The sequence below is a fragment of the Sinohyriopsis cumingii genome, chromosome 15, assembly GCF_028554795.1.
Source record: "Sinohyriopsis cumingii isolate HCF-2022 chromosome 15, ASM2855479v2, whole genome shotgun sequence".
Lineage (NCBI taxonomy): Eukaryota > Metazoa > Mollusca > Bivalvia > Unionida > Unionidae > Sinohyriopsis > Sinohyriopsis cumingii.
In genome coordinates this window covers 103770273-103795092 of record NC_142975.1, presented here as the reverse complement: position 1 = coordinate 103795092, position 24820 = coordinate 103770273, and the positions used below count along the sequence as shown (strand labels likewise).

General features: G+C 39.5%; 1 protein-coding gene across 3 annotated transcripts in view; it reads left to right on the top strand.

Moving 5' to 3' along the window:
• The window catches only part of LOC149782404 (nephrin-like), a 56328-nt gene that overhangs the window by 19230 nt on the left and 12278 nt on the right, over positions 1 to 24820 (top strand). For all 3 annotated transcript variants that reach the window (XR_016414365.1, XM_089933789.1, XM_089933788.1), the window contains exons 3-4: positions 3659 to 3949; positions 7629 to 7769. Coding sequence is in view for 2 of the 3 variants with exons in the window: in XM_089933789.1 (XP_089789915.1) it covers positions 3659 to 3949; positions 7629 to 7769 (432 nt within the window). In the remaining variant the exon portion in view is untranslated. The remainder of the gene's footprint in view (positions 1 to 3658; positions 3950 to 7628; positions 7770 to 24820) is intronic.

The window sequence follows — 24820 nt, the reverse complement described above, 5'->3', positions numbered from 1 at the left end:
CTATTACAGTTTGAATATGCAGTGGATATATATGTCTACTACAGTATGAATATGCCATAGATGTAAATGGCTGCTACAGTATGAATATGCCATAGATGTAAATGGCTACTACAGTATGAATATGCAGTGGATGTCAATGTCTACTACAGTATGAATATGCCATAGATGTAAATGGCTACTACAGTATGAATATGCAGTGGATGTAAATGTCTACTATAGTATGAATATGCCATAGATGTAAATGGCTACTACAGTATGAATATGCATTGGATGTAAATGTCTACTACAGTATGAATCTGCAGTTGATGTAGATTCTACTACAGTATGAATATGCAGTGGATGTAAATGTCTACTACAGTATGAATATGCAGTGGATGTAATTGTCTAGTACAGTATGAATATGCAGTGGATGTAAATGTCTACTACAGTATGAACATGCAGTGGATGTAAATGTCTACTATATTATGAATATCCAGTGGATGTAAATGTCTACTATATTACGGATATGCAGTGGATGTAAATGTCTACTACAGTATGAATATGCAGTGGATGTAAATGTCTACTACAGTATGAATATGCAGTGGATGTAAATAGCTACTACAGTATGAATATGCAGTGGATGTAAATGGCTACTACAGTTTGAATATGCAATGGATATATATGTCTACTACAGTATGAATATGCCATAGATGTAAATGGCTACTACAGTATGAATATGCAGTGGATGTAAATGGCTACTACAGTATGATTATGCAGTGGATGTAAATGTCTACTACAGTATGAATCTGCAGTTGATGTAGAGTCTACTACAGTATGAATATGCAGTGGATGTAAATGTCTACTACAGTATGAATATGCAGTGGATGTAAATGTCTACTACAGTATGAATCTGCAGTTGATGTAGTGTCTACTACAGTATGAATATGCAGTGGATGTAAATGTCTACTACAGTATGAATATGCAATGGATGTAAATGTCTACTACAGTATGAATCTGCAGTTGATGTAGTGTCTGCTACAGTATGAATATGCAGTGGATGTAAATGTCTACGACAGTATGAATATGCAGTGGATGTAAATGTCTACAACAGTATGAATATGCCATAGATGTAAATGGCTACTACAGTATGAATATGCAGTGGATGTAAATGTCTACTACATTATGAATATGCAGTGGATGTAAATGTCTACTACAGTATGAATATGCCATAGATGTAAATGGCTACTACAATATGAATATGCAGTGGATGTAAATGTCTACTACAGTATGAATATGCAATGGATGTAAATGTCTACTACAGTATGAATATGCAGTGGATGTAAATGGCTACTACAGTATGAATATGCCATAGATGTAAATGGCTACTACAGTATGAATATGCAGTGGATGTCAATGTCTACTACAGTATGAATATGCCATAGATGTAAATGGCTACTACAGTATGAATATGCAGTGGATGTAAATGTCTACTATAGTATGAATATGCCATAGATGTAAATGGCTACTACAGTATGAATATGCAGTGGATGTAAATGTCTACTACAGTATGAATCTGCAGTTGATGTAGAGTCTACTACAGTATGAATATGCAGTGGATGTAAATGTACTACAATATGAATCTGCAGTTGATGTAGAGTCTACTACAGTATGAATATGCAGTTGATGTAAATGTCTACTACAGTATGAATATGCAGTGGATGTAAGTGGCTACTACAGTATGAATATGCAGTGGATGTAAATGTCTACTACAGTATGAATATGCAGTAGATGTAAATGGCTACAACAGTATGAATATGCAGTGGATGTAAGTTGCTACTACAGTATGAATATACAGTGGATGTAAATGTCTACTACAGCATGAATATTCAGTGGATATTAATGGCTACTACAGTATGAATATGCAGTGGATGTAAGTGGCTACTACAGTATGAATATGCAGTTGATGTAATGTCTGCTACAGCATGAATATGCAGTGGATATAAATGGCTTCTACAGTTTGAATATGCAGTGGATGTAAATGGCTACTACAGTATGAATATGCAGTGGATGTAATGTCTGCTACAATATGAATATGCAGTGGATGTAAGTGGCTACTACAGTATGAATATGCAGTGGATGTAAATGTCTACTACAGTATGAATATGCAGTAGATGTAAATGGCTACTACAGTATGAATATGCAGTGGATTAAAATGTCTACTACAGTATGAATATACAGTGGATGTAAATGTCTACTACAGTATGAATATGCAGTGGATGGAAGTGGCTACTACAGTATGAATATACAGTGGATGTAAATGTCTAGTACAGCATGAATATGCAGTGGATATAAATGGCTACTACAGTATGAATATGCAGTGGATGTAAGTGGCTACTACAGCATGAATATGCAGTGGATATAAATGGCTACTACAGTTTGAATATGCAGTGGATGTAAATGGCTACTAAAGTATGAATATTAAGTGGATGTAAATGTCTACTACTGTATGAATATGCAGTGGATGTAAATGTCTTCTACAGTATGAATATGCAGTGGATGTAAATGGCTACTACAGTATGAATATGCAGTGGACGTAAATGGCTACTGCAGCATGAATATGCAATGGATATAAATGGCTACTACAGTTTGAATATGCAGTGGATGTAAATGTCTGCTACAATATGAATATGCAGTGGATGTATTATCTACTACAGTATGAATATGCAATGGATATAAATGGCTGCTACAGTTTGAATATGCAGTAGATGTAAATGGCTACTACAATATGAATATGCAGTGGATGTAAATGTCTACTACAGTATGAATATGCAGTGGATATAAATGGCTACTACAGTTTGAATATACAGTGGATGTAAATGGCTACTACAGTATGAATATGCAGTGGATGTAAATGTATGTTTGCCAGTGGCCTGGTGGTTAGAGCATCCGCCTCGGATGTGGGAGGTCGTGCGTTCGATCCCTGGCCGAGTCATACCAAAGACTTACAAAATTGGTACTAACAGCGGCCTCGCTTGGCACTTAGCATTAAGAATTAGTGTTAGGACTGGTCGGCCCGGTGTCAGGATAATGTGACTGGTTGAGACATCATGCTACATGTCTGCGGCATGATGCCTCAGTGCTAGACATCACTATAAACTGCCACATTGCAGACATCATAGCGATATGACTGAAAAATTGTTAAAGCTACGTTAAAAATCAAAGTCACATCACATGTTACAATATGAATATGGAGTGGATGTAAATGTCTGCTACAGTATGAATATGCAGAGGATGTAAATGGCTGCTACAGTATGAATGTGCAGTGGATGTAAAACACAGTATTGAGAATATTAGATATCTTTATAACTTGCTTAAATTCATTGGGATTTCATACAATTCTACAGATCAATAGTATCATAATGAGGCAAAGTAATTAGTTTATTAAAAGCACAAAGAACATACTATTATATATTAGAAGGCAGTCTTCCAGATGGTTTATTCTCTTTCTGTATAATATAAAATTGAATAAGATAAATTACTTATAAGTGCTGTTATTCTATGTTTTTAGCTAATTATCATAATTCATCATACACATTGTGAAAGAGTTGTATTTGTCGGTCTTGAGTATTACATTTATGTACAGATATACAATCTTTACATAAGGCTTAATTTTCCATAGATGTTCCTGAAGTTCCATCCAACATAACTGTCATAGACCTGACACAGAACAGTGTGACCATTCAGTGGGTGGCAGGAAACAGTAGTGGGCTAGAGCAGACTTTCCGCATTATTGCATCAATAGGTGAATTCTCAAGGAGTGTCACTGTGCCTGATCCTGGATATAGGAAAAAAGGATCTGCTGTACTAGAGAGTCTTCTACCAGGGACAAGATACAGTATTTACATGACAGCCATTAATGCAGTTGGTTCAAGTAACAAGACAGAGACCATTATCATTGTCACTCTAGAAGGTACATCAATTTTGGAATGATAATACTATTAGTTAGTCCACTCAATTTGTCAACCAGGTTTGTCAGGCTTTACATAGAGTATGGACTTAACATCAGATGTCAACCAGGTTTGTCAGGCTTTACATAGAGTATGGACTTAACATCAGATATCAGCCAGGTTTGTCAGACTTTACATAGACTATGGACTTAGCATCACATGTCAACCAGGTATGTCAGGCTTTATATAGAGTTTAGACTTAACATCATATGTCAACCAGGTTTATCCGGCTTTACATAGAGTATGTACTTAACATCAGATGTCAACCAGGTATGTCAGGCTTTACATAGAGTATGGACTTAACATCACATGTCAACCAGGTTTGTCAGGCTTTACATAGAGTATGTACTTAACATCAGATACATCAGGAGTAATTAAACTGTGTTAATTTGTACCACAAGAAGTTGATACTTTAATTGAAGGAAATCGACATTTGATAATACTATCTTGCTACATATGTTTCTTTTCTTCATGTGATTAATTATTAATGTGATTATGTCATACATTTTTCATAATTATGTTCTTCCCAATTATCATAGACTGTCAAAAATTTACAGTCGAAAGTCATGGAATTGTGACAATTTTTCTTTCGTGTACAAAAGCTTGATGCGATGTAGACGTCACTTTGTATGTATCGTAGGATTTTTATTCTCCATTACATGTTTTGCAAGTCAGATACAGCCTGTGTAACCCTTGTTATTTTATTATGTTAGAATTCTTCCTTGTATTGGCCTCATACAAAGATTCAGGGGCACATAATAAACACATCTTCTTTCCATGCCAGCAAACCTGTTTAGGATCCAATTAGTATTTCAGATCTGACACTGCAGTGTGCTTCTTCACATATACATCTACTGCTATAGTGTCTGATGCTCATGGCCAGGAAATTGATCATGTTGAATTGTCTGGGTCTGAATCTGATGAACACTCAACTGAACTCAGTGAGTTCAATCCAGGCATGATGATGAGCACTCAACAGAACTCAGTGAGTTCAATCCAGGCACACTGATGAGCACTCAACATAACTCAGTGAGTTCAATCCAGGCACGCTGATGAGCACTCAACTGAACTCAGTGAGCTCAATCCAGTCATGTTGATGAGCACTCAACAGAACTCAGTGAGTTCAATCCAGGCATACTGATGAGCACTCAACAGAACTCAGTGAGTTCAGTCAAGGCATGTGGATGAGTACTCAGCAGAATTCAGTGAGTTCAATCAAGGCACGCTGATGGGCACTCAACAGAACTCAGTGAGTTCAATCAAGGCATGTGGATGAGCACTCAACAGAACTCAGTGAGTTAAATCCTTGCACGATGCTGTTTAATACTGAGGAGCACTCAACAGAACTCAGTGAGCTAAATCCAAGCACGATGCTGTTTAATAATAAATGCATGCAATAAACAGATCATGCTACGATACTGAAACTTCCCTCATTTTTTATGATGAGCAGGTTTTGAACACTCCATTGAAAAATCTGTACAATCTGTTTTGTCCACTGTGGTGAAAAGCAATCTGTCCAAATAATGTATTTATGTTTCATGTCAAGAAATCTTACAGACATTAAAACAATATTAGACAATACCAATTTGGGATGCAGCCAACAATCTGAATATACCCACATGCTGAAAACAATGTAAAATCTTGCTAGAATCTGGAGCGTTGTATTTACTTTGCCAGCTTCTGATAAGGCACTAAAAAGAACAGTTTTTATTCTGAGAAAACTTCAGGCTGACATTAGGGAAACCATGATCCATTAAAAGTACATCACTTCCTAAGTGTTATGATCAACAATGATGACTACTAACTTAAGAAAAACTGCAGTGTAAGAAGTGATTTTTTAAAAAAAATTAAAGTCAGTATAAAAAAACAACATTCAGTTTGCTATTTAATAATTAAAAGGCATAATAATTGTCCATTTTTTGCATGTCTTGTTTATGTTATTTCTTTTTTTGTCTCAGTTTGATAGTATGCGTTTGCTAACATTCATGTTTAACAACCCATTTCATTACTGTTGCGTAATATTTTGGTTAGTATTGTGTCGAATATAGCATCCTCATGATGCAATCATTGCCAAATATATTTCAGTAATGTTGATGTAAGATTTAGTATTAAAGGAAAGTGTGACTGGTAACCAAATGGTCTGAAGTAACTTTGATGTAAGATTTAGTGTTAAAGGAATGTGTGACTGGTAACCAAATGGTCTACAGTAACTTTGATGTAAGATTTATTATTAAAGGAAAGTGTGACTGGTAACCAAATGGTCTGAAGTACGTATATAAGATTTAGTATTAAAGGAAAGTGTGACTGGTAACCAAATGGTCTGCAGTAACTTTGATGTAAGATTTATTATTAAAGGAAAGTGTGACTGGTAACCAAATGGTCTGAAGTACGTATATAAGATTTAGTATTAAAGGAAAGTGTGACTGGTAACCAAATGGTTTGAAGTATGTATGTAAGATTTAGTATTAAAGGAAAGTGTGACTGATAACCAAATGGTCTGCTGTACGACAGTTTTCTGTTCATCTTTACGTTAATGTTTTGTTTGACACTTTATTATTCAGTTATATAGTTGATCAATTTGTGTGTGATTAAATTGATCTGCACTGGGGCTAACCAGTAGATTGGTAAAGCACTTGTTGATTGTAAAGCATATCAATAGGTTCGTTTTGTACAACATGTCTATTTTTGTTTCCTGAGGTATAAGGGGGCTTGGCAAGTCAGAGGCACATACTAATTTTTTGTATGCATGAATTGGGAACTTGTCAGGATGAAGCTATTGCAAGGGCACAGATCACATTACGCCATAAAATGTCTTTTACTAAATTAGAATATTATCATAAATAAGCTTAATGCCTAGAAGATCAACTTATAAGTCATGGAGGAAGTAAATTACATGAGAATGAAATACAAAAATCTATATGCATAAATGAGACAGCGAAGTTGGACAGTTGAATCGAGACATAACTGTCACTTCATTATAAAAGTGAGTATGAAAATGATAACAAACAGTACTAACAGGGCAAACTAGATAAATTTAAACTTCTCAACTACAATATTACCATAAAGACCCATACTAAAAATAGCTTTGATTACTTTCATATTTGGGGCATTGTTCATAATTGCAATATGTTTGCTTACAGTACCATCTCCAAATAAAGTTCACATATGCTACAAATAATTACCTGAATGTGTCATAAGTCAATGACAGCACCTGCTAACACAAATGCAGTTCATACTAGTTTTGCAGCGTGTTTACTTACAGCTCCATTGCCACACAAAGTAAATAATTACAAAGAGAGTAATAATGCACCTGAATGTGTCAAAGGTCAATGGCAGCACCTGCTAACACCAATGCTGTCACATACTAGTTTTACTTTGTAAAATCCTGCTTCCTGCAAGTCCTACACATAGAGTAATACCACTGTTTTGAACCAGCCTTGACAGGGAGGCTCTGAAGAGAGACAAAGACTCCAACAGGGCTGACTGCTGGTTCTCCACAAATATGACATGGCTAACTCCCAGCTTCATATACTTATATGTGAATGTTTGTATGCTTTCAGTTACAGTAAAAAAAATTATCTGTTTGACGGAGTTTACACCATAAAAAATATTATTAAAAGGATTATTGTTCATATTTTGCAGAAGCAAGTACACGTGAAAGTCTTGGAATACCAGTTGCTGGAATAGCTGGAGGCATTGTTGCTGGATTTGTTATCATATTGTGTGTGGTTATTGGCATAATCCTTTGGAGAAAATATCTACGTGCAAAACAAAATAAACACGGTAAGAAGGATTGTTATCGTCAGCAACAGAAAAAGTAAATTTAAACTCCACTTTAAATTCACATGTAAAGTATTGGAAGAAAATAAGTATTTCGACGAAATAAACCCTTCTATTCAGACCATAGAACAAAAAAAATGTCCCCGAAAACTCGGAGAGTCTTTCCTCGAGAAATTTTTCGAATTTCCAGGGGAAAATGCTTTGCATTTCCGCTGGCAACTTGGTTTACTTCAATAAATCTGAAACAGTTTCCGTGGCGCGGTCGTCATTGAAAAATCCATGGTCGGTCCAGCCCCTCTGCTGCTGTGAGAAAACATTTTTATGTTAACCATACAATGTATCAAGTCCGATACGGTATCGTGTCCGCGGGTCGTGTAAATTTATTGTCACAAATCCGTGCGGGTTTCTTTGAGCGCGACTAAAGAAATTCTTAAACTTATTAATATCCATATCGCCGCTACACCAAGTTTGATGAATATTTCTCAACGTATGAACATCAACTCCATTAAACACAGCAAGAAGATTACAGTTATCCCTGATTACTTTTGGTATTTGTGTGTAACGTTGAGTAACATAAATGACATCGGTGTTTTTATGACGACCCCGGGAAAATATTCTTGCAGGATTTTTTTGCTTGTCCAGCATCACATCATCATACACTACTAGGTTATTTATTTCCCCGTTAAGGTCTTCAACGCTGGGAGCTTCTTCGATATCAGTGATAAATTCAACTACTTCCTCGCCGTCTTCACTCAGCGCTTTTGCACTCTCATTAAAATCTTTTATAACATTATAGCATCGCTGATCATCTACAGATGGTGCTACCAAATACAGCTTATCCCACTTCATCCACTTCATTATCATGTTCAACAGCAGTTGCGTTTTACCCGATCCTGACGGTCCTATGATGATCATTCTGATAGAGTTTGGTAGCACTGAATTATGCTTAACTGGCTCCTTTCTTCGCGTCGCAGAAAAGTCTGTAATTTCCATTTGTATATAAAGAATAATAATTATGGATTTATATTGTGTGAGGTGCCGGGCACGAACACCTACAAACGACATAACAACCATTACAACAAAAAATAACAGACAAGCACTTTCTGGTAAGTGTGTGCGATGTGGCACAAAAAAATTTAGATTTCAAAAAAAAAGCGAGTTAAAACCGGAGGTGACATTGCAGCCAAACTTGGAAAGCTCCCCGGAACTCCCTGGGCAAAGTATCCCGGAGAAAAGCATCTCCCAGGATACAATTACTGCGGTCCAGGGACACGACTAGATATCAGACTTGATGAACAATCTAAACCAAAACCGGGAGAGTATCCGATAAACGCTATCGACGCAGCGTGTCACATACATGATGTTGCTTATCGAAGTAAAGATCTACAAGACAGGCATATCGCGGATGTGAAATTAATTCATGCACTAAGCGCCATAAAAAATAAATCATTTAAGGAGTCACTCGCTAATTGGTTAGTAAGATCAGCGATGAAATCTAAATTAGCATTAGGCGCTGGATAATTAATAGAAATGCAAGCATTTCCAATGCAAGCGATTTATTATTCCCCAATCGGATACTGGAGAGGTAACTCAGCAATTAATAAACTCGCCAACGCGGCATCAGTAACACGCGAGGTTGCCAAAAATTGGCTATCAAAACAAGCAATATGGCAAATCTACTTACCACCACCTCGACAAATCAACTTTGCACATTTTGATGTTAGTGTGCCCAATGAAGTTCATCAGGCTGACATACTATTCCTGCCTCATGATACTGTCCGTAGAAAAACATACAAATACGCGCTAACAGTAGTTGATGTTGCTAGTAGATACAAAGAAGCAGAACCGTTAGCGACTAAAACAGCCGCTGAAGTTGCTTCTGCCTTTAAACGAATTTATCAGCGAGGACCTCTAAGCTGGCCCCGATTATTACAAGTTGATCCTGGTAAAGAATTTCAGGGCGCGGTATCATCACTGACAAAGCAGCATAACGTTGTTATACGACGAGGGCATACTGAAATTCATCGGGATCAGGCAATTGTTGAGCGATTTAATAGAACACTCGCTGAGAGATTATTCGGATACCAGTACGCGAGGGAATTCATTTACGATGAGAGATCTCGTGAATGGGTTGCAAGACTGCCAAACGTGATAGCCGCACTGAACAATGAAATTACCAGAACAACAAACATGAGACCTGTAAATGCAATCACAAAAAAATATATACCCCGCGTCAGTGAACGCGGACAACAGCAACAAAATGTTTCAACGCAGCCAGTGCTGGGTAATGTCACCGTTAGGTATTTATACGAACCAGGCGAACTAGAAGGAGGAAAAAAAAGAGCAACCGATCCCACATGGAGTGTTACTACACATAAGATATCCAGCATAACCAGATCAACTGGGAGAAACGCAATCTACAGATTAGATTTAACTGCTCCTCAGCGTGGATTCACACGCGAGCAACTTCAGGTGATTCCCGAGGATACACAATTACCACCCAAATCACTAAAGTGATTCGCACTAAAGTGATCCGCACTGAAGTGATTCAATCATTTAAATAACTGCAGCAACACCTCTGCGTCGGTTACACTCAAGACAGGTCAACATCACATTTTCACGTGTATGACCACGACTACTATCTATTCTATCTACGGTAAATTGCCTTGGGTTGTTTTTCGAATACTGCCACAGCAATAAACAATTACAACTCGCACAGTGATTATTCTGCTGTTGTTGTAATTGTATTACAAATTCAGCATCCAAACTTTGTTTGGGATCAAACTCTCTACCATTTTTTTTGTCGCTCTGTTTGTAACCGGCTAATTTCTTTCTTATTGTATCATCAGCGATTGATCTGTTGATGCTGTCGTTGATAACATCATCTAATACAATTCTTTGTGACTGACCTATCCTTCTTACTCTTGACACGGCTAAATAAACTAAATTTGACCACTCGATGCGATCATCAACAATCCAAACTGTTGTATCTGAAATAGTTAGTCCCTGCGAACTGTGGATGGTCATAGCGTATCCTAGCGTCCACGGGGATTTGCTCATTTTCAGTGCCTGTTCGACAGCATCAAGATCAACGATAACAATATCATTCAATACTAAATTTTGTTTTTCCGATTTTCCTGGAATATCAACATCAATATTCTGCAATCGCGTATCAGCTGGTCTATAACACAACGGCACTGGTAACATGGGGAATTTCTTCTGATGTAACTGAAATAACCGCTGCTGAAGTGTGTCCCTGACTATCTTTCTACTTGCCACAATTAAATCACTTGGTTTCCACGTTTCCCAAAAGTCGCTCAGCGAAGTCTCTGGAATTATTTCACGCATTATCTCACACTGGACTTTATTGGTTTGTAGCCTGATCAGTGTCTTAAACTCTTTCAGCGTTTCATCGAGTGCTCTGTGATCGTTAGTTATTTCCTCATAATAATCTACAAAAGTTTTCAGCCACTCGTGTGGAGATTCACCTGTAAATGGCGGTGGTTGACCATGATCGCCGCACATCACCACTGCGGTATTTTTCTTTAGCAACCAATCCAGAAACTGTTTTAATATATCTAACGGCACAGTGTCTATCTCATCCCAGACTATTTTCTCGGGAATATATTTCTTACCCATTCGTTCAGGTGTCCACGTGCCGCCGCTGTATTTGAAAAAACTGTGATACGTGCAAGCGTTAACATCCCGTTGTCTCATCTCCCTGGCAAGTCTGTGTGTGGGAGTCAGCACGACCAAGTCAGAACCGCGAAATAATTCAATCGCCCGAGTTGTCTTACCAGAACCACCAGGGCCGTTCAGATAAACTGTTTTGTGTCTTGTAACAGGATCGTGCACCGGCGGAGACAACGAAACCGTCGAAGACATTTCTGCGCTGCGATACTCATCCTTAATTTCAACATCAGCCGATTCACAATATCCGTGTAACATTTCATTCTTTATTCTCCACGAGCCCCACGATGGATCATCCGATATAACATTATCCAACAGCGCTGAGTGTTTTTTATCAATATAAAATGAATCCGTTGCAACTCTCACTGCGACAACAGGGAATCTATTAATCATCGACAACAAATTTATGGATACATAAGCTAGCATCGAAGATCTCAAATGTGTGTACTGAGATGATTCTCCGTCGATATAACTAAAAACAGTCCCTAGTTTTTCCCCGTTTGACAGAAACACATCCTCGCGGTTACAGAACATGCTGTTCGTGGCTGCATCAGCGACAACAAGATCCAATTCAGTCTTGTCCATGATTAATCGACTGTGATGTTGTTTATGATCATACGCTCCACCTTGAGTGAATTTCCCTATTATTCTTCGTCCTAGATCTTTTGCTGTGCTTTCGTCATTTCTGAGTTTGTTTTTAAGTACTTCAGGAGCTTTCTTGATGATAGCGTCGATAGAAGTTTCTGGATGTTCTCGTGACCAATCTTCGATGACTTCTTCTAACGTAACCGGCGTTGGAGTTGGCAACCAAACTTCGGTTTGACGACAATAACATATAATCGCTTCGCTGACCGTCAGCGACAACAGTATTCGACTGTCAAGCATGTATCGCAATAACACTATCGGTGCCCATCGCTTCTCAACGAAATGTCTGCCAAACCAAACATAACACACAGGATGTAAATCCTTAGCGAATTTAAACGACGACACACAAGCAAATCCGGTCAAGTCAAAATCGGGTAAAACACCGTTGACAGCTACTCTTGTCATGGTATTGCCAGCGTGGCCAAACCGTTTAAAATATTCGCTGCATTCTCCATACCCAAGGAAAGTTCCTGGATAACACGCCGTCATGTCAACGGATATCATACCGCGGTGATCATATCGAGTATTCCACAAACCGCCGTGTCCGTATTCAACACAGCTCTGTTGGATATCGGCAAGAAAACTCTTCGGAGTTGGTCTCCATGAATTTCGTTCCCGGGCTACATGTGCGGCAACACCGGGGACAGTAAAACAGTGTGTCAGTAACGTATCAGTGTTGCCCGCATGATATTTTTCTGCGAGTTTTTTCATTTCCTGCTGTAACGCCGTTGTTCTGTATATTTCCCCGTTAGGTCCTACAAACTGATCATATTCTCCATCTTCACTACTTCTGAATAACCACACAGACACTGGATCGGTTTTACTTATCTGATAAATAAAATCAAACATACCCCCGGAACCGCTAGCGGTTCCTATGCTTGCATTTCCCTTGCTTTGCAATTCCGGATAATACTTCACAACACGGTCTTGCGGAAATATCCTAACCGAGTCAGTCCAGGCGTGACTGTTATGATCGATAATAGTTATTGGTGTTCCACGGGAATTGTATTTTGACTTATACAATACCTCACCGGTTAACGATGAAACCGTTATAGGAAATTTTAGTAATCGCTCTAGCTCAGCAACATCATTTATTGACGCTCCTTAATCCGCTACTCGTGTCGCCCACGCTGTTATTTTAGTTTGTCTTAGCGGTGTTAGGCCGTTTCCTCGCATTGCATTTTTAAAATGTTCCATTACTCGCTCAGCTACACAATTCATCCTTGACTCTGTCAACGGCGACACCTTCATCGGTTTGAGTTTATCAACGCTTGGTTTCTTCATCGGATAAATTCCATAAACAACTGCGGTCACAGGATACGCTCTGGCATAATATGGTATATCAATCCCAACAAGTACTCCCGGTTTTGAGTCTTTACTTAACAGAACGGTTTTTCCACGAACGCCTTTGGCATCAAGAACAGGGTCTAGTTTGTCTCTGATAATCCACGTTTCGTCGCCGACTCCAACAATACATTTTATCTGTATGAAATATCTTCTATCGTCGAGATACCCAATTATGTTACGCGCGATTGTGTCATTCATGGTAGCATCAATGATACGGTCACGAGAAACGCTCGCGTTTCCCGGGATAATTTTATACGAAGACCACGTGTGTGCGGCACCATCACGACGAAACTCTTCTTTGGCGTTCTTGATAACACCAATTACCTCTGCTAACTCTCTTCGTCGTGGATCAGCGGTTAACCGGTCAAGATCGAATCTAGAACCTGATACGGGTTTTATTCTGGATAGTCTTTCAAATCCCATTATTATAATTAAGACAAATATTTAAATAGACAAATATATTATATGATGAACCAATGCAAGTGGATCAAACTAAATTCATCAGCGCCGTGTAGCAAACCCTGCAGAGGCGAATACTGTGGACAACATGCTCAACAGGTCCGCGGTGGGAGTCTAGGACCGATACCGTGTATCAGATGCGGCATTGGAGTACGAGGAAAAACGCAATTATGTTCAGCGTGTGGTGGAAAACGCTATCGAGAACTAAAACGGTATTATGATAAAAAATATCCAGACTGTGATAACGCTCTCAAATGCGAGCGTGATTACATAAATAAGTTTTCAGACAAATTATGAATTAGACAATGATTTGCTTATAGTATAATGAATCAAGAATTCGCCTCGCATCCAACTATCCCAGATTATGAAGCGTCACGAGATGGTACGGTGAGACACTGCGAGCGAAGACAACCAGTTGGATGTGTAAATAACTCTGGTTATCGTCAATTTGCTGGAGGAGGAAAAAATTATTACTGTCATCGTTTCGTGTATGAGTGTCATCACGGAGTGATTCCTGAAGGTTTTGTCGTTGATCACATTAACGGGAACAAACTTGATAACAACATTGAAAACCTTCGTGTTGTGACCCCAAGTGAGAACAATTCATCGGGGAACACAGGTCGTTGTAAAACAGTTGGAAAACGGGCTATTAAGTCTCGAAATATACAGACTCGTGAAGAAATAATATTTCAATCAATGAACGCAGCTGGCAAGTATTTTGGTATTTGTCCACCTTCTGTACAGCGTGTCGCAGATGGGGTCTGCAAAACAGCATTTTCCAAGAAGCTCAAACAGAAGATTTCATTCTGTTATATAACTCTTATCATTGACACAAACAACGATAACCCCTCCGAGGATGTGTAACGCCCGCAGAGTTGTCTCCGGATGCCTGATTGACAATACCTGTAACCGCATATTAAACTTCCTTGTAGGTCCGTACACGGAAGTTAAAAATAATTTTACTATTGCGGCGAGAACTAAATTCAGGTTGTATTATTTTTTCAGCTATAACTGACTGTATTTCACAATCAATCATGCATCAGTTACAGTAATTCATTGTAGTTGTTATATCAGTTAGCTTACAATTCTCAATATTTTAGCGCAGTATGTGATTTTCTTATCGCGGTTGCAGAGTTGTCGCTGGGTCAGAGGATTTACCCCCCCCTTGAGAAAGCCACCTTGATAATCGAGTTCATGAAATATAATTATTTATTTACCGTAGAGTATATTTTTTTTACAAACAATATCCTCGTTTTACTGAATATGTCTGACTGTTTTGTTTTTTTGTGCTTGTTACACGATTATATTTAAGAAGCGTGTGAGTAAAATATCTTAAACAAGTCCCGCCCACTGCTAGAGCGAATTTCCAACTGTCAAGTAACAGTCATGTTATAAACGAAATCGCTCCCTAAGACCTTTGGGTCGATCGAAAGTCAGCAGCGCAAGCAAAACCATAAATTAAATCCGCCAATGGCGGGTGTTTTTACACCATCCAATGGTCGATTCAATGGATGGTTTTGCTCTGCTGCTGATCGTAGAAAATGACCCACCCATGCATGTTTGTGTCGTCATAGGATAAGGTCTTAGGATAAGATTACATGTTCATTGTGCCTTTGCCTGCTATGACACTCGAATCAGAGGTTAAAGGTTGTTCTGTGTTGTATCGTCCCTCCCGAGCTTCTAGACCGTTATTTGACGATCTAGAAGTTCCTCATGGGGTGAGTGACCCCCAAAAATAAACAGATAGATGGATGCATAAAGCTCTACGTCACCTGGGTGCCCACCAATAGAAACATTCAGAAAGAGTGTTGGCCAAAAATAAACGGTAACATGAGGTGCCTAAGGGAAAAATCACAAGACGAAGGTCTAATATAAGACCAAGAAAAAAAAAATCCTAACAAAGGACTCATGAAAGAACCGTAGGCCGGTGAAGAGTACCCAGTAAGTGATAACCGCTGTTTATTTTTGTTTTTGGTGATGCTAGCATCGCTCATGCAAAGCATTTTTCATGCATTTAAAAATATGAAAATATATAATAATATGAATCACGAAAACATAAATACCATACTTGTTGAAATTAAAGAATTACAACAGCGAGGTTTTAATATTTTACTAGACACTGAAACAATTATGTCAGATTTTGAATCCTTGAATGAGCTATCACGCTTGGGGAAGAACAATCTCCCCGCCCGTTATAGGTTCATTAAGGGTTTGCAAGATCGTGTTTACAGATCACTTGCCGGGATAACTGAAAATCAGGTATCTGAATTTATTCCACTGTGCCGTGCAGTTGAGAAGATTCGTCTTGGATTGTCACAAGAGTATGAGACTCGAAAATTAATTAGCACCAGGGTGAGACGGTTAAAAGGTTATATAAAGAATCTAGACACGGAAATGCCTGAAAATACTAGTGTTTCTGACTACGAAGTCGACAAGGAAGTATAAATACCGCATAGCGTGTGACTCACAGCACAAAGTGAAAGTAGAACCTGAGCTAGCGTTTCCCTGGAAGTCCAAGGGACTTCTCATGCAAGTGCACATTTTCCACGACAAAAAAAAAGTGTATTATTTTTTTTGCCGGTGGAAACTCAAAGAGTTTCTCTGGAAACGCTAGCGTTTCTCATGCAAAGCATTTCTCAAGAGTGCCTTCAGATTTTCAGGATTTGCTTAAGCGTTTCAACATCCATACAAGAATGAGAATAGTTCATAATTTGATTTTTATCAGCGTAGACTATGATCATATGATTTTGCTGTAACTGCGTCAATTGTGACGGAGTTAACAAGAAGTCTTCGTCACCGTACATGCCAACGATTATTTGAACAGGGAAATACTGTTCTGGGAATGTCTGTATTTGAAATGCGGTTTTTATTGCCTCGTGAAGAATTTGCTTATCATGAATATGAACTCGTGCGTGAATGTATTCACATTGATACATTATACACAACCGTTTTTTTTTAAATGCGTGCTAGCACTTTCAACGATAACTTATGCCGGTTTTGATAACCACTTGGGGGGTATCATCATGGACACTTTGGACACTTTCAGTGTCTGTGTCTGTGTCTGTGTCTGTGGTAAAATCACTTTCACTTTGGACACTTTGGACACTTTCAGTGTCTGTGGTAAAATCACTTTCACTTTGGACACTTTGGACACTTTCAGTGTCTGTGTCTGTGTCTGTGTCTGTGTAATCGGTATCACAAACTTTTTTCGAGGACATTATTCTGTTACGGTATCATTAATTTGAAAAAAATAATTAGTTTTCTTATAATATTTTTCTGCAGCTGACCAAATTGCTCATTTTGATGGGGTATTTGCACGATAAAATGACGAAAATGGACCAGTGCAGAAAAAAAACTATTATAAATATTATGGATCCCTTGACTTGTCCTTGGAAACTCGAAGAGTTTCTCGTGCAGAGCATTTTAGGATTTCACCAGTAAGTTCACGGAGACAGTCTCGTCACGCAGGTCCAACAAATTTGCCCTCTGGTCGGTGAGTTTGAAATTTATCGTTGACAACCACGGGTTATGACACCGTAGATAGACCGGATTGATTGGTTCTTGCACAATCAGAAAACCAGGGGGGTCTTTTGGTGTGAACGTATACAGGATAAACCCCTGCTGTGCAGTGGTAGTATCTGATGCGCTGTAGCTACCGTCGATGACGTCACATACAAGATTGACCGCGATAACATCTGTGATATTTACGATCCCCGGTGAGATGTGTCTGCCATCGGATGCTGTACTGTTGTCGTGCTTGAGAATAACAGGTTGTGGTTTTATTCGTTCGTACGTGGCAAGAATATCTTCGAAAGATTGATCGATGAGATCAGAGACCGATTTTCTCAGCTCGTGCGCGTTATATCCAGGAAATTTAAAATTTGGAATATCCTTCGCTTGAATACCATATTTATCTGCAAATTCTGATCTGATTTGCTGTCCAGGATTATCATCGATATAGTCATCAGAACCCAGTAAATTCTGAATTATTCTTAGATTTATAATTTCCATGGCCGATGCGAGTTTGTTTAGTTTTTTTATGGTTGTGATAATATTATCACGCGGACTTGTTAAATCAGAAATATAATCTTGGAAATATACTCGCAGGAGTTGTAGCTGTTGTTTATGTTCTTGATTGATCGGAATAAATAATTCAGATTCTATATTATCTAGACGGTAAACACGGAGCTCCGCCCCTCCATCACGGCTAGCTGCTATACTCCAAGGGTGACTATCATCTGCTGCTATTAAAATACCTTTTCTTGCTAGTAATTGATCTGCAAGGAATAAATAATGGTTGTACTCGAGGTCGTGTAGTTCTTCTTTATCGGTCATAAAATCCGATTTTTCAGGTTTTGGTGGATGCGGTTTAACCTCGGGTCGTTCTTTTGGCCATCCTAATACTGTTCGGATTGAGCTGTTATAAATATCCACGGCGTATCCTGGCGTTGAGATTTCAATGACCGCAGACAGCGTTGGTTCATGAGCTGTTATAGATATTTTGGCTTCCTTGCCGGTGATTCGTTTTATTTGGCGTTGTATCTCATTGTTGATTTCTTCGATCTGATAACTCCCAGTGGGTAACGTAATTGTATCCCAGTCAAGTTCACCCTGTTCGACAGGGGGGTCGGCTTTGGTTTTCCCGAACACGAACGAATTATTCGGCTGCAGATCACCAAATGATGCCGACCTAACATTAGGCCAGCTGTGATACACACTGAGCTTTGCTAACGCGATTTCACTCACTGGAATTGGAGTTCGAAAATTAATACCAAATTCTGGTTTAGTCGAGGACACTGAGATCATTGTGGTCCTTACCGGTGTTGTGTTTGTGACTATTTGTTGAAGCAGTTCTATTGACATTATTTATTTGTTTAGTTTTCAAATAGTCATTGTACGCATCTGACATTAGTTTGAATTCAGAATCTGATATCGACGTAGCGTCGCTACTTTGCACGTCTAACGATGATGATATCAGCGATGATAATTTCTGATATGCGGTCGTGGCTGTATTTAATTTTGTCGTGTAATCGTGTAATTTTGTGTTAGCACACGAGGATATTTTTTTTGCTATGATGCCGAAAACTCCTGCCGCGGTAGTGGCCGTGGAAACACAGATCGTGGCAGCGACTACTGCAGTTACCGGAGTGACCGCTGATAGTATTACTCCGGCGGATGCAACAACGGCGGATACTGAATAAACCATAACGTCTAACACTGTTATGCGTCTGCGGTATTTTTTTACTTTTTGACTAGTTACGTCGATGACAGTTTTTAACTCAGATTGCCACTCACGAACTTGATTGTATCTATACGCGAATGCTTCCATTGGAAATGCTTGCATTTCTATTACTTTACCCGGCGACCAATTGAGGTGTTTCAGCGACAAATTCCAGGCAATACCAGTAAGTGTTTGAGGTTATTGTATTGTCTTTGGCTATCAGCATAAATTCTTCTTCGGTTCCCTTGTTTAGCAACACAGACGCAACACCGGAAAAATCTTCAGTTAAATGCCCCCGCCACGGATACCTGGTAAGTATCTTAAATGCTGCGGAAGAAAGCACTGTTAGTCTGTATATTCCAGTAACAGCTGCAATATAACTTGGGATAGTGTTATTATCTTGTGACCATGTCCCTGATCCTGATTTTACAACGTAGCTGACGTTAACAATATCCGCTGGAGTTACTCCGGTAGGAATTTTAATTAAATTAAGTTTTCCAAGTATCTCCGGAATTCCATTTACTACGTTATCTAATTTTTCCTTGATGTCAGCGAGTTTCATACTGACGGCATTAGGTTTCCCGAAGAACTCATCTACGGTATTAAGAACGTTTCTACGAAGTCTTCCAAACTGGCTCATATGAACATCATACTCAGCTCGTAACGTGGATAATTTAGTATCTATGACGCTGTCGGCTGTGTCCACATACTGTTTGTTTGCTGCGTCTTCGTTCGAAGTTGGATCTCTCAGTACGGTTATTTTGTTTCCGTTCATGCCAAGCTCTCCTGTCATTATGTCACCGGCTTTTTTCACACAATTTTTAATTTCATCGTTGATGTCTTTGTCGCCGGTATCAACGTATTTTTTTGTTGCTGCGTCTTCCGGTAAGGTTGGATCTCCGAGTACGGTTATTTTGTTTCCGTTCATGCCGAGTTCTCCTGTCATTGTGTCACCGGTTTTTTTCACACAATTTTTAATTTCATCGTTGATGTCTTTGATGCTTTTGTTCGATATACTTGAATCCCTGATGCTACCACGGTCAGTAAAAACGGGAAAGTTACCAGGGACAGCTGTACGAACATTACGGATTAAATCATTCCACTTGATGTTGCTAGATTTTAGTTTTCCTTGCTTGTCCTGAAAAACAGCAACTTCATCTGGGTCAACTCCGGCTAGATTCAAAAGATTATCGACTTCATCTTTGGTCGCATATTTTGAGAGATCGGCATCTGTGCTTGGTTTACCTCTTCCTGTGAAAGGTCTTCCGTAAATATCCACCATTATTCTTATTGCTGTTTTTCAAATGCTAGCATTTCTCGATGCGGTATATTCATACACTACTTTATGAGGAGGAGTTGCTGGATTTCTTGAGATTGCATCAAGAACATTTAAAACCTCCCTCCCACAAATGGGCGGATCAACTAATGTTTGTGTTGGTAACGTCGACTGCCACACTGGAACATTAGAAAATCTGCGGACATACCTGAGAAACTCAACTGGTGGTGCTAAACCGTACGAATCAAAATAGATAATTCCACGTGGATCGATCGCGTAAGCAACCCAGTGAGTTCCAGGACCGTCTTTGTTGTCGAGATTGATAATGCCAGTTTCTGGATTATTCGGTTGTTGCGGTAATTGATCTCGCATAAATACGCCTCTGAAATGTTTTACACGCAATTTTTTAACAGCATCGAGTAAATCAAAATTGCTCATTGGAAACACTTTGTGTTTCAGCGTTAGAATTTTTTTGGATACCATGATGCCGGAGTTCCTGGAAGTCTTAGACCGCGTCCCTTTTTTTTCTTGTATCCGGATCCTGTTTGTAGTTTTAATGCTTTTGCTATGGCTGGTGCTGTTGCGGCCATCATCGCTCCAATAAGTCCCCTGGGTATAGGTCCACTTGTTACACGAGTTGATCCTGATGGAGCCATAAACGGCAGTATTCCGCCTGGCAGTATTCCGCCTTGTTTCTTATATTTTCCTCCGGTTGCTTTCTTTGGTGCCATTCCAGCTGCGGTTCCAACTGCACCAAGTGCTGCGGCTTTTGCTACGGCCGGTGCTGCTGCGGCAATCAACGCCGGTATTGCTGCGAGAAAAGGAAATATTCCACCGGTTTTAATCATGTCCTTGATAGCTGCGGCGGTAAAATCAAGTTTAATTCCCTTTCCTGCTGATCTGGCTCTGGCAATTTGATTAAGTTGTGTTTGAGTAACTGATAATTTATTTTTTCCTCCACTGAGTTGAGCATGTTTAAGTGTTATAGATGCTCCCGTTGACGATGCTTGTTTCGATCTTAGTTTATTAATTTGGCCTTGAGATAGGGCAACGTTGGCATGATGATATGACATTTTATTAAAAAGGGGAATGATCTAATTGAGTTACATATTTTTGGAAAACATCACATGTTTTCTACGGGAGCGTCAATAACTCTCATTCGTCCGCCAACACCTTCAAGCAGCATTGCTTTATCGGAGAGTATAACCGCGACAGCTCTGAAACCAGCAGGCGGGCCGGCGGGAAACTCACCTACACGAGCTTTGAAGTGTATATCAACGACAGATTGTTTGGTTAGATCCAAATGTTCCAGCGAAAAGTAATAAATCGGATACAGCGTTGTAAAATCCAGTTGTGATATCTGCAACCCGGTATCAATATTTTGATCACGTCCCATAAATGTCATCAGACGATGATACGCACGCGCGACCTGATTGTTTGTATAATCTATCAGTATGTCCTCAGATGGTTCTTGATGCCCGTTTATTCGCAGCGAAACCTCAGAGACACCAAGTTTGTCAAATATCATATGACTCTGTAGTTGGGAAGTCAACCTCGCATTTTGCTGGAGTGCAACAAAAATATGTCGCGGCGCTGATATTCCCTGTTGTGATGATATATGCCACGTAAACTGCCCGAGACCGGCACCTTGAATGGAATCTGTTGATGTTGTTAACCACGATATCAGTGATTTACCGCCTGTGTCCATGAAAGAGAGTAACCGTTGCTCTTCAGTGATCGATGGGGACATCACTGGCATCCACAACGCAAGCTTGAATAATATTACTTTACCGCCAGCAACACCGTCTTCTCGCCAGATGGCGTCAACGTCATCACTTTTTCGGTTAAGTACAACTGTATGATTGGCTCCAAAAATAACCTTTCTGACATTTCTGCAAAATCCAAAGATGTGAGACAGTGGAATTGCGCATGAAAATCTCCTACGGTCACCTGATAACATTAATTTACGCGTAGCAAAACCTAAATTGTGCTCTGGACTAGGCCTTAATATTGAAAAATCATCACCTGGTCTGGCCGCAAATCCAGCCGGTTGTGGGTCTGCAGCAGTGCCTCGTGCTGTTTGTACTTGAATAGCAGATCTGTGTTCAGGATGATCAGAATTATCCTTAGCGAACATCATAGTCGGACCAGCTGATCTAGTGTAATCATCTGAGTATCTCGCTAATCCCAGGATTGTTGTAGCAACGTCAACATTATCCTGAATTATTTCAATTTCTCTGTATGAAGCACTTTTGAACAGCGCCATGATACCGTTGTTAACAAAACCAACTCGAACATTAGCTCCGTATGCTGTATTAGCGACAACATCTGTTACAAGTTCACCCGTGACTTCAAGAAATGCTTCAGCGGGCAGGAAATATCTACTTGTATCCTGGACTCGTAATTCAATTCGTCCGCGTTGATTAGGTACTGTTGCCTCATAAGAATAATACTGATAATCGCGCACGGACTCATCTTTTAGTGTTGGTGCATCCATGTCGAACGCTGGATCAGATATAGGTTTAAACATTTTATATAAAATTATCGTCTTCTAAAACGAAATCCGCTTCCTGATATCAGGCTTGTATTTATTTGTTCGGGTGTTTGGGTTACAAGCTCTGCAAGTTTTTGATTGGCAGCCTGATTTATTACTTTACTGACGTCCGCGGGCATAAGTTCAGTACTGGCCAGTTTCACCGGTGGTGGTTTTTTTAATCTACGAGTTAACCGTAACAGTCTATCCTTGATTGACGCGAATGCCTTCCCGGCGAGATCACCAACAGATCCAAGGGCTTTATCCTTGACAACATCAATAGCTTTCATCGACAATTGTTTTGCAATCGGTAACACCTTAGGGGCTATTCTTGAAAACAAACCAGTAACTGTATCACCGAGACCATCTCCGTAGGTTGCTCTGTAGACTGGTAATCGCGAGTTCACTACGCGGACTGGTAACACGCTAGCGTGTCTAGGTTGAGAATTGTGCACGATCATTTTATTTAATTATTATTTCTCTAACTAAATTTTCTAGTCGCTGTAGTAACCATCCGCGAGTTCATCAATGAGTCCCCGGTAGATGCCGATATCCATAATGCCACGCTGAAATAGTCTCTGACAGATATCTGCGGCTTCATTTATAATTTCCGGAGAGTTGTTTCCGGCACGTCTTCCTCCGATGAGAACTTCCAACCGTGATACGTCATTGACGATATTGTTAGGACAAGCAATAAAACCGGATCCTAAACCCTTTCCTGTCGTCGTTGGTGGCACAATTCTTGGGGATAAAATGTCTTGCGGCAAACTTTCAGGAGACGTTGTTAGGTCAATTATCGGCGACCTAGTTTGTTTGGATTTTTGGCCGCGTGGACTTCCTTCAGATGCAGCCTCGTATTCACCTAACGGAGTTAGGTCAGGATCTATTGCTCTTCGCCGTGAAGGATATTGTTGTCGTTCTGTGTGTTGCAACGGTGATTTTTCTTCTTGAGGTGGCGGTGGTGGAATATCAAGTTTACGTATAGCATCTACAAGTCTATCGTATTTTGTATCGCCCCTGCTGATTTGTTTTTTATTTTCACGTATACGATACGAATATTTGATAAAATTATCATCTGTTATAGAACCGTGTTTTGGTTTTAAAGACACATCTCTTTGAATCAATCCGAACAGTATTGTCTCAGGTAATTTCTCTTCTGGTACACTTTTAAGAAGTTTAATATAATCCGGCGTAAATCTTTCGGCGGGGTCAGTAATTCTCCCTGTTGCTCGCTTACCAACAGGTACTGACACAACAACTTCTTCATCAGGTGGAGGCGGGGGTTTAAGTCCAGCTGAAATATCCTGTAAAATTTTCCTTTGCTCTATTAAAGCCTCTTTGGTAACAGCTGCGGATTTTTCAGTAGCTTTGGTCACGGGTTTAAATAATTCCTCCGCGGATTCTGCAAAGCCTTCCCGTGCTTGCTGTCTTAGTTGTAATTTTTGTCTGACACTATCACGGACAGGAAGAAATTTCTGAATTGCTTCGAGACGTTCTCGAGCTAATCTAGTAGTAAGTGCTTCTCCGATATTTGTCATTATTTATTTGTCAATGATTTAATTCCGCTAACATAAAAATGTTTTCCTTGGAAACTCGAAGATTTCTCACAACAGCAGAGGGGCTGGACCGACCATGGATTTTTCAATGACGACCGCGCCACGGAAACTGTTTCAGATTTATTGAAGTAAACCAAGTTGCCAGCGGAAATGCAAAGCATTTTCCCCTGGAAATTCGAAAAATTTCTCGAGGAAAGACTCTCCGAGTTTTCGGGGACATTTTTTTTGTTCTATGGTCTGAATAGAAGGGTTTATTTCGTCGAAATAAGCCTTCTATCGAGGAATAGTTTTCCTGGAAGGGTTTATTTGTGAAACGGTATTGGTCTG